Below are 11,591 nucleotides of genomic sequence, written 5' to 3'. Positions count from 1 at the left end.
GAATCAAATAAATGACAAAAAAGTTACTCCTGACTTTTCTCCAGCAGACATTTCCTAAATGGATCTTCTCATGTTTCTGTTATCCATGTCAATAAGGTAGTATCCTCATAACTGATTCTAGGCCAAAGACAAGGTTAAAATACACATCAGAAAAGCAAATATCCTGTCTGTGCATTTGAATATCTCATAATTCACCTACTACTTTTCGGTTTCAGCTCTATTGTTGTTCCTTCTTTCCAAAACTGTTGCAGTGTAACAGCTAAGTAGAGTAGTTTTCATGATGGAAAGTTTCTTAGGCATCTAAGGTGCAATTGGAAAAACAGTTTTAATAGAAAATATCCTTTTAAAAACGTGCATGGGAATATCTGTCAAATATATTTTAGAATAGCATTGATTGTGTAAGAGCAGTACTTGGAAAGCAGATCTGCACGCTAAGCGGGACAGTGCAAATATTGACATTTGGAGCAGTTATGCTGCTTTCCTTTTGCTGGTGAAGAAAAAGGTATTTCTACAGCACTGTTCATCATATCCTAAAACAGACGTGTAAACTAGACCAGACTGATCATTCTCTTTATAAAGAATGCCTGTTTCTACTGCAGCTCATGTCCAGCCTTAGATTTATTGAATAGTTACAGAGAATGCTGCTTGCTGGAAAATTAACATCTGATTTCCCAGGACTTCACAGGCTTTCACCACTGCTTGTAAAGGCAGCATGCAGAACTTTCTGTTTTAGGAAGTGAAGATGGAAAGACTTCAGATTGTTTTAGAGTTAGAGTTTCCTAGACCTGAGTATGCATTCCTGAAAAGCTATGGCATTCTCCTTAGTAGAAAATAGAATTGCACTTTCTAACCAGAATCATGGGAGCATATCCAGAACACTTAGGAGCATCTTTTCTTCGTTTTCTAAATACTTCAATTACTAATCAAGAAGTCAACTGTGTCAGGTTCCCTACATCTTGCAGGAAGCCCTTGGTGGACATGCAGCATGCAAACCCTTCCCCACCTCCCCCCAGCACCGCTGGAAGCAGGAGTCAGCCCTCTCAAAGCTCATTCAACGCTTCGTCAGCTCCCTCTGTTGCTGACAGAGAGAAACAGCCTCCCCCAGAATCATCTCTCCTCCGGACAGACTCAGAGTACTTCAAGTTTGGTCTGCACTTTGAATGGCCTTCCAGAATATCCTTTCTAAGGTAAATAGAGTGTGGATGTCCCCTGGGCAGTGTCCCTTTGTCAATACTCGAAGCCTTGGGCGTTTGAGGAGAAGAAACCACACAGGGCAAGCTTCTCCTGTGAGTGTACGCTACACCAAATCCAGGCCTGCAGACTGATCCTGGTCCTGCACTTACAGCTGGGCCTGCAGGAGCTGCACATATGGTAAAGGAGAAGCAGAAGGAAGTGAATGAGAGAGGCTGTGTGAGCTCTCCTGCCCTTCTGTCAGTTGTTGGTAATTTTCTAGAAGTGAAGGTGCTGGTACAGACCCTGTGCCTTCTTTACAGCCCAATAAAACTTAAACCCATTCCTTTGTGTCCCACATCATAGAGCAAAAAAAGGCTACTCTGACACAGGCACTGCTTGGCTAGGGATGAGCGTTTTTTCCTCTTTCCTTCCACACCACTCAGTGCCAGCTGTCAGTAGTGGCTGCTGCCCTCAGCTGTCTGCACACTGGGAAGGGGAACCGTGGGCCCAGCTTTGCTTTCATCACAGCAGCATGCTCCTGTGAGAAAATCACAGAATCAATTAGGTGGGAAAAGACCTCTGAGATCATCAAGTCCAGCCTGTAGCCTAACACCACCATTTATTTCACTAAGTGCCATGCCCAGTCTTTCTTTAAACACCTCCAGGGTGCCTCCACCGCCTCCCTGGACAGCCCATTCCAATGTCTAATCACGCTTTCTGTGAAGAAATTCCTTCTAATGTCCAACCTAAACCTAGTGGCTTGAGGCTATTTCCTCTTGTCCTGTCATTTGGAAGAAGAGACTGAAGAAGAGACCGACCCCCACCTGGCCACAGCCCCGTTTCAGGCAGTTGTGGAGAGTGATGAGGTCTCCCCTGAGCCTCCTTTTCTCCAGGATAAACACCCCCAGCTCCCTCAGCTGCTCCTCACAGGACTGGTGCTGCAGACCCTTCCCCAGCTCCGTTGCCCTTCTCTGGACTTGCCCCAGTACCTGGGTGTGAATACAAAACCCGAGAGGATGCTGTCCCGGAGCCGGCCGTGCCAGCAGCCCCGCACTGCCGGATCCCGGCGGCGGGAGACACCTGGAAACACCTGGAAACACCGGGAAACACCGACACCCACCTCCACACAGTGTCCCCACCGCAGGCTGTTTCAGGAATCCCTGCCGGAGCTCATCCTGTCTCCCCACGGACGCGTTTCCCTGGTGCAGACCCGCTCCCCGCCGGCCGCGCTGCTGCCGCCGTGTGCCCGGCACGGAGCCCTTCCCCTGGAGCTGCTGCCGGCCCCGAGCCTGCCACTGCACCCCGACAGGACACCAAACACCCAGACCGGCCAAGGCTGGGCGCCAGCCCGTCCCTGCGCGCTGCTCTTAGTTCTGTCCTTGCCGAGGAGCGCCGGCCGCGGGTGCGGGGCTGAGCAGACGGCCAAACGCGCCAGGGAGGAGGCAGGCGGGTGGAAATAGTGCAAAACAAACGCTTCTGTTCGGATAAGTGCAGCTGAATCAACGCTGGCACAGAAAGCCTGTGGCAGGGAAGAAAAAAAAAAAAAAAAAAAAAAAAAAAAAAGGGCAACAAAACCGAAAAAAACCACAAACACCCTAAATTTGCATCACTCATGCACTGAAGCTACATCAGTGTCTTTTGAGGACCCAAGGCACCTTCAGCAGCGAAGGTTTAGGGTCTGATGGTTCCTGAGAGAGGGACATTGAGCAAACCCACCTTTTGTCACCCTGGAACCAGGCAGGTTCTCTGATCTCCACCTGAAAAAGGACTCAGATCTCTTCTGATTTCTAAACCTTCTCACCACCACTGCAGCTTGCTCATGTCATTATTTTTAATGTTATCTTGCACTTTTTAATATATTAAGGGATACTAAGTAAAGATTAAATTGAGGGGTTTTTTTGCATTTGTTCAAATTCATTCGTAGAGCAACTTGTGTCAGAAAACCATAAAACCCAAAAAACTATCACAACTTAAAATGTTGCTCAGACAATATTAAACAACATATTTTTTTTTCAGACAGATTTTGAGCAAGATTTTAGCTGAGAGTAACAAAAGGAGACAGAGCTAATATAATGGGCTTCTGGGTAATTATTGGGTACACCAGTATTATAATATATTAAGTTTGGGATGTTTTATTTAGTTCTGAGATTATATTAGATGCAAATTGCAAATACTTGAGATGTGGCTTAGACCTCAGGATGTTGCATGGATTTTCTGTAACTAAACACATTTGTTCTTGCCTTTAAGGTCAGCATTAGTCACCTGTGCTTGCTTGTTGAGCACAGCTCTGTTCATTTCAGCACAGAAGTCTGTGTGTTTTCTTCCCCACCATCAAAGCACGACACTCACAGGCCTCACTGCCAGGCAGAGACAAAGCCTAACATGCCCTCAGTTACAAATAATGAAATTTCACAGTGTTTCCCAAGCATCTCTCTATTATGTAGAACAGTGTGAAATTGTCCCTATAGTCTTGTTAGACAAAGTGAACATGGGTTTTAGCTATTCAGAGATCATAGAAAGAGTTGAACATATCACTATGATACTGTACAAATCAATGATACTGGTCACTAAAAAGGAAGAAACAACCAGATTCCAGGTTTTACATACCAAAAAGCCCCTTCTATTTCCATCCTTTAAAATGCATCCGCTAAGTGCAGCAAAAAATCAGGGGGACAAAGAAAACCAACCGAGACAGAAGTGACTCTTCAGTGGTGGCTTGCACTGGGATGGAGAGAGAGTAAGGAGAGACTCACAAGCAGCAAAACACCACTGGAGCCTGGCTTACACCTGAGACTCTCAGCTAACTCTTCTCTCATGCAGACCTTCAATCCTACCATCTCAGTACAGCTCGTTGCCAGGTAGCCAGTAGCAATTAAGAAAGCAACCCATTTTCCATTATCATCCCCACACTCATCGCAAAAAAAAAAAAAAAAAAAAAAAAAAAAAAAAAAAAAAAAAAAATCCACATTGTATTATCTTCCTTTATGACAGGCTATTACCAAGGAGTTTTTCTCTGCTCCAAGGGCTGAAAAGAGTTTTACACAGCTGCCTGTGATCCCAGAGCAGCTGAGGAGATCAGGGCTGAGTTTGTGAACAGGGTGGTTTCGGCCACCCTACCTCTTTTCTACCTGAGCAGCTTTTCCCCAGACTGCTTCTCCAAATCTGCTCGATAACACAGACACTGATAACACAGTTACTGATAACACAGTAACAGAGTTACTCAGCAGGAGGCTGAGTAACTCTGCCAGGTACATCCAGAGGATGTGCTGGGGCTGCACTACAAGCTCACTCTTGCCCCCAGCAGCTCTCAAGACAGTGCAGACACACACTGGAGAAACGCACACAGGCCAGTTATCCTACAGAGCAACCAGCCTCCTTAGGTGATAATTACAGCCTTTTCATTCATTTCTTCCCCCTCTTGCCTTCCCTGTTCCACCTCCCGAAGGGTCCCGGTGCTCTTTACACAGGAGTTCAGGAGCACAGCAGGCACTCTGATTTGTAGCAGCTGTTTTGCGACAGGAGCAAAAATGAGCAGCTCGTTCTTTCCGGTCTGAGCTCAGAGTCTCATGTTTCAGCTCCTCCTTCAACATTCCAGGCCTGCCCAAGCTGCTCTCCAAAGATTTCAAAAATGGATCCTCTCTCAACTAGTTATCCTCTGAAATACTCGGTGCCCAAAGCCAGGGTCTTTGTTGTCTTCCTGTCAATGGTTTTGTGCACCACCATTCTCTGCCTGCTGCAACTCAAGTTTTTTAAACATAAAAGCAAAGACTTCTATTCTTTTGAAGTCAAGGATTCGCGAGGAAGGATCGTTTCCTTGGAGAAGTACAGAGGGAAAGTAAGTTATTATTTCGCTTTTTCTGTCTTGAATCCATATTGACAAAAAGTGTGTCTGTTTCTAGGTAAATAAAAGGTTCAGTTACGGGAGGTTTTGTGCTAAATTTGTGCTAAATTCCTGTTCTCATACCAGAAGCTGGAGAAAATTTATTTTATATAGGCCTGCTCCAGAATCAAGTATTAGATCTAGTAAATCAAGAAAATAAATTATATTATTTAGCATAGACCAATACAGCCTAACAGGCAAACTGCTGGATTTTAATCTTAGTTTGGAATTTGGGGTTGGATTTTGGAAGTTTATCTAGTAAATACGATTTTAGTGCATGTCCTAAATATCTGCTTTTTAAAATGCTTATATTTAAACAGAGCTGTAAGATTAAGTTTATCAGTTTACTGTATTTTTACAACAAATTGTCTGAAAGTAAATATCTTCAGCTACTTTCATCTTTATCTGTTTTAATGAAATAATTATCAGATTACTTTTAGCCTTCTGACAGGAACCATCATGATAATGAGAAATGCCATTTTAATATTTAATTGTGACCTCTACAACGTCTACGGGCTTTTTCCTTACTATTCTAACTTTATTTTTCTGAAGGCAACTTTGGTTGTAAACGTGGCCAGTTACTGCCAATACACAGAGAAAAATTACATCGCACTGCAAGAGCTGCACAGAGAGTTTGGTCCCTCCCACTTCACTGTGCTGGCGTTTCCCTGCAACCAGTTCGGAGAATCAGAGCCTGGTTCAAGCCAGGAAATAGAATCTTTTGCCAAAGGAAACTATGGAGTAACATTCCCTGTTTTCCGCAAAATCAAGATCCTAGGATCAGAAGCAGATCCCGCCTTTAAATTTCTAATAGGTAACTCTTTTATTTTTTGTATCAGGCTGCCTGTAACCATGGTACTCTCATTGAATCCAGGCTGCGTGTTTTTGTCAGGAAACATTGAAGTCTTCATAAACTACAGAGAGAAGCAGGCACTTAGCATACAATTACTGTCATTTCAATTTGGATATCAAAAATATGGGCAAAAGAATTGTATCCTGAAAACAATAGTTTCTCCTCACGATTTATAAAAACAGCCTACTCTGACCAGCCCAGGTAGAAACATCCATTTTGTTAAAAATGCTAGAGCTAGATACTCCCACCTACAAAATCCCATTCCAAAGTATGTGATTTTTATTTTAAAAAAGACTTTTCTTATGGACAAAAAAAGCCGTTATGAGGGTCAGAAAATTACTGGAAGATTTTATATAAACAAATTCAGATGAGATTTTTAGCTGGGTCCTATGTACACCTTTATGTAAACTGTATTGTAAGGCAGGTTTACAGGTACTAGTTATATATAACCACTGATTTGTATTAATTTGTCATGTGAACTTCAGGGCCTAGCCTGCAAAATCCTGCATGAATACAGGGAGCATTTACAGACTTAGAACCTCTTATTCTGACAAGCAAATGAAATGCTCTCTCCCTTGAGTTGACCAAAGATCTCATAAACTCAAAGCCAACTTGAAAACCTCTCTGAATTTTCCTGAGTTTTGACCAGGTTTTGAACCACATAGAAATATGAAATAAAAAATAGCTTAAACATAAACCTTTTCTTCTATCACACCATTTTACCCAGAAAATAAAGTAGCAGAAAGCCCATTTCCTTGCCTTCAGTCGATTTCACTCTCTCATACTGCCTCTTCTCAGAGAACTATTTCAATATCTAAATGAAAACTTTCCCAGAACACCATTGTGCCATGTGCCCTATGATACCTCCTTTGTACTTGAAAATTGTTTTTATTGAGTAATCATTTAAGTGGTCACCACTGTCATTGTAACTGTTTGTTCCTACCTCCTCTTAGGAATGCTACTAAAAACCTCAGGTAACTTTATCGCCCTGAGTTGCCAGATGTCCAGTGGAATTATTGAGTGTTTTCTCTCAGTTCTTTATACAAGAGATTAGAGCACAAAGGCACTTGCAGTGAGTGATAAATCCAGATTCTAAATATCAGTGTTAAACATTGATACCTATAAAGAAAAAAAATTTACTCATCATTTTCTTATTTGACATACTGTTCACCCACAAGAAGGAGAAAGATCATCTGGTACTTCAATATTCTGAAATAAAGTTTTTCTCTTCCTGTGTTTCACATTAAATTCCTTTGCATTTTAAATTAAAGTACCTGTTTTCTTCATGTTGCTGTTTTGACAATGAGAAGGCTGAACGTCATGCAATGTTCACACCACCCTTTTGTGCCTGTGACTACAGGATGGCAACAGGATTGCAACAGCACTCTCTGATAATCTAGTGCAAAATTAGTCCACTTGCAGTATAAGTGTGGTGCCAAACTTCAATCCATTGCTTCAAAAAACCAGTTCAGGGTTCAGCACCATTCCCAACCCAACAAGTGTCCTCCAGTCAAAATCTACTGGAACTTTTTGTGAAAGCAGCCTAATCAAGCCATCACCAGTACAACTTTCTGCTCCCATCTCACTTCCCAAAACTGATATAAAACTGGGTATTCCCTGAATAAATATGCAGCCCTTGTATCCTCTTCCCTAGGAAGTATGGCATAGCAAAAGTGGGAACTCTTTTAGCAGTTTCACAGGAAGGGGGGGGCATCATTGACTTCCAGCTTTTCAGATCATTGGCAGCAATCAGTAAATCTATGCCCAGACTACCAGCAAAGAATATGGTGGGATTACCTCGGCCTAAATAGTCAAAGACTCAGTGTGGGGCCTGGAGAAAATTCCAGGTGTAAGTCATTAAAATTATCTGATTTCATCCTTACAGATTCTTCAAAGAAAGAGCCTCGATGGAATTTCTGGAAGTACCTTGTCAGCCCTGAGGGTAAAGTTGTGAAATTCTGGAGACCTGAAGAACCAATAGAAAGTATCAAACCAGAAGTAACATCATTAATTAGGCAGATTATCATGAAGAAAAGAGAAGACCTCTGAAAAGGCCATTCAACACCGTGGGTATACAGCCTTTCTACATTCCTGGGAAATGTTGCTAGAAGCTAAATCATCAGGGGATTTTGCTACTCTTTAGCATTGCTGTTTGCAATTTGTCTGTTAATTATGGATTGGCTCCTGCAGTGGCCTCTGGAATGACTGAGGTCACTGCCACGGCAAGGCACTCAGTACCTGGCAGGGAGGGATCATCAATTTGCATAAGGGGTTTATGATTTCTTTTTCTGAATTGCTGACAACAGCTAATTAAAATTGTCACCAGCAGGTAGATAGTTAGAAAGAAGGTTTATTGATAAGTTACTCAGTATTTACACAGGTTTTTTTTCCCCCATCTACCAGTAACAAAGAGATTTTATATTCCATTAACCCATAATTGCCCTTTTATGAAACGTATGGGACCCAGAGACATCAATAGCAGGGTTTCTAGACATAAATGTAACTGAAGATACCAGCTTTGCAATATCTTCTCAAGGAAGACTACTGAACTGTGAAGCTGCCTGCGGCAAAAAATTGTACATAGAAAAAAATTATTAAAAGCAGTAAAAAAAAAAATTAAAAAAAATTTTGCTTGCTTGCTGCATATTTTGATCATTTTACATTTTAGTTTTACAACATCTTTCAAGTATTCATACATTCATGCTGCAGTACAGTGCCTCAGATGTGAACTCCTCTCCTGCTGGATTCCTTCTCTTCTGACCTGGATGAAGGCAGGGCCTGTGTAAATATTCATGGTTCTTTACAGAGGGATTCAAGGGGCAACAAAAATCAAAAGCTTGGCACTCTAACAGACATCTTTCTGAGACAGTCCAAAACAATGCTCCCCAGCCACCTGTCTACCTCTCATCTCTAGAATAAAATGGCAATTTTCAAGTAGAGGTAGAAGAAGGGGATGCAGGCTCATGGGTCAAGCCCCACTCTTCTCACCTTGCAATGTCCCCAGTCCTGCAAGTAACTGCCAACCCATTTCCAGTTCTGTTCCACCCTTGTATTACAAAAAGCCAAGTGTTTTGATTTATCTGTTTGAATGAGAGGAGTTAGTAAACAAGTAAGAAACCTCACTTCAGCTGTCCATGTCTTGAAGGAGGGCTGAGATAACAGAAAAGAGAAAAACCTGTGTCTCAGTAGAGTTTTCAATATGAAAAGGATGGGTAGAATTAGTGCTGTTCTCTCATAAGACTAACACTGATTGAAAATACCTAAAGTGCTTCAAAACTTTTCCCAGTAAAGACAGCCACTCAGCTTTATAAAAAAGATGAGAAATTCAAAGGCAATTTTTAAAAAAGAGGGAGTCTTTTCATTTATTTATTGAATTCATCAAGAATTTAATGAAAAAATAATCTATGAAGATTGAGTCCTGGTACTGATGTAGAAGATTAAAAAGTCACTCTCAATAATGACAAACATATTTTTGAAAAGGAACTCAAACTTAATGCATGACAATTTCATCCACTTAAAATTTCACAGCCCATTTAAGGACTATGCAGAAGTCTCATTAGACCAAACAAGCCTGCTGCTGATAGTTTAGACCAGCCTTTGCATTCACTGTCTGCCATTATCCTGCAAGATTCCACATCAAATCTGTCAAGACAGTGCCTGTTCTTATGTTGAGGTCCTGTCTTTTACTCGTGTCTCCTACTGCATGTGCAGTGTGAGAACACATAGTGGGACACGTCAGGTGATTTTGTCCTATGTCTGCTGCTTTGATGGAGCAGAAAGGCAGCTGAGATATGGACCCTCCCCCCTCACCGGGAGCAGTCAATGGTCCATGGAACTAAATGGCAGGACACAATGTTTTGCCCATAAAAGGTGGATATCTTACCTTGAAAATGAACAAGACTAAAACACGCATGTCCATTCATGTGAACCACCAAAGCTCCCTGGTTTTTGTATCACTGAATAAAAAAGGGTAGGTGTAAAGAAATGTTTGGCGTTGTTAATGGAAGCCCCCCCCTCAAAAAAAAAAAAAAAAAAGAGCCTGTTTTAGTCTTGAGGATTATTCAGTGTATGGGAAATGGGAAATTTCACCTGGGTCCTTAAAGCACTCAAGATAAACAGTGCGGTGTGATTTCCTTTTTTGAAAGTGATCAGGAGGGAAAAAAAAGTATACCTTGTTTATGACTCACTCACTAAAGCTCAGGTTGTTTTTAAGAGGACACGATATAATCTTGAATATCTCAATGCCAGTATTAAGATCAAGTGTCTTTCCTGGTATTCAGAAATAGCATGTGATATTAGCAAACAAGTGGACAGAATTATTTAACTCACAGCTTCCTGAATCATATGCACTCCAGAGTCCAGAAAAAGAAGATTTTGTCTGAGAAAACAGTCATGGAACTTCTCCTTCCACAATTTTGTCACAATGCACTACAACCATCTTCTGAAGAAATTTTGGTATAGGTACTGTTCAGTCCTGATTATACACAGTTTAAGTTTTTCAAAATTTACTGTTAATTAACATTCCTCAAAAAATTAACATTCCTCCTTAACAAAAACTCAGTGTGTTTGTATTATTTATACCTCATGAGACATGCCAGCTCTTCCAATATAATATAAATATTATAATATTTATCCATTGATAAACTAATCACTCCTTTGTTAAAAGTATGTTACCAATTATCTGGTGAAACCAAAGCATCTTTAATGGCCAAATCTACACAAATTTGGAAAGGCAAATAAATAAAATGAAAGTCAGAATACTGTTACAGAAACAAACATTTATTTATAGTCAAAAGCCAAGAAAGTAGTGTGAATGAATGTCTATATAAATATCCACTTATAGTTAATTTAAAATATAGCATCTAAAAATACAAACGCCAACATTTTAAACAGATTCAAACTTATTTCTTGGATCTTGAATAATCCCCCCAATTTAAGATTACACTACCCTCCTATGATGCTTAAACAAAGGTCAGTCCATGAGTGTTATAGTTGTTTTATTTCCACTTGAGCATAACCTATTGCATCTTTCATCCTAACCCTTCATTCCCGTCTCAAGCTTCCTTCACTCCTTAGGTCTGACATATCCTTATTTTCTCAAACAAATACCATTTAACTGTGAGCTCCTCTTTCCAAGAAGTTGCCTGGGAGTGAAAATATTCTAAATCCATTTCAGTCACCAGTAGTCCATGTTCCTGTAAATTCAAGTAAAATATTTGCTTGGTGAGCCAATACATCAATGTTCCTGCAAACATTTAGTGTTGTAAGAGAAACATACTCACATAGGATTCAAACCTGAAACTGTTACTTAATATTTACATAATTCAGTAGATTGTTTAAAAACCAGTTGGGGTAGCTATATAACTGCATGAAATACAACTACAATTACTTCTATACTCTCAGTTACACTTTATTTTAAACCCTGCATTCACCCAGTCTGCATAACCTAGCAGAACTCCCTTCATTCAGGGGAACCAGGCAGGCACTGGACCAGCTAGGGACCCATGAGATATTCATAGTATCAGTGTTTATATCCTTGTCTGGACAGTGATGTGCTAATCTGACAGTGTAGTCAGTTGCTGGTGTGTGGGGAACAGCTAACCAACAATACACTGCCTAATCACCACACACAGCAGTGGGATGGCTGTGACACCTTCACCAGCACTAGTGCTCTTGCTCTTCACT

The 11,591-nt window shown here is 41.1% G+C and overlaps 1 protein-coding gene across 1 annotated transcript; it reads left to right on the top strand.

The window, feature by feature from the left end:
* The first annotated feature begins 4,767 nt into the window (after positions 1-4,767).
* Positions 4,768-8,915, top strand: GPX8 (glutathione peroxidase 8 (putative)). Its single transcript, XM_083883807.1, has 3 exons — positions 4,768-5,008; positions 5,606-5,867; positions 7,792-8,915. Exons 1-3 carry the CDS (start codon positions 4,802-4,804, stop codon positions 7,953-7,955), a joined length of 633 nt encoding a protein of 210 aa, XP_083739933.1. The 5' UTR covers positions 4,768-4,801; the 3' UTR covers positions 7,956-8,915.
* The last annotated feature ends 2,676 nt before the right edge of the window (positions 8,916-11,591 follow it).

This window comes from Zosterops lateralis (assembly GCF_965231275.1).
Source record: "Zosterops lateralis genome assembly, chromosome: Z".
In the NCBI taxonomy this organism is placed as follows: Eukaryota; Metazoa; Chordata; class Aves; order Passeriformes; family Zosteropidae; genus Zosterops; species Zosterops lateralis.
The sequence above is the reverse complement of the archived record's forward strand: the minus strand, read 5'-3'. Positions and strand labels throughout refer to the sequence as shown.

Excerpts from the sequence above, each read along its gene's own strand:
- GPX8 (XM_083883807.1), top strand. The coding sequence starts at position 4,802 with ATGGATCCTCTCTCAACTAGTTATCCTCTGAAATACTCGGTGCCCAAA. Across the intron at positions 5,009-5,605 it reads TGGAGAAGTACAGAGGGAAA|GCAACTTTGGTTGTAAACGT; the intron begins GTAAGTTATTAT and ends ATTTTTCTGAAG. Across the intron at positions 5,868-7,791 it reads CGCCTTTAAATTTCTAATAG|ATTCTTCAAAGAAAGAGCCT; the intron begins GTAACTCTTTTA and ends TCATCCTTACAG.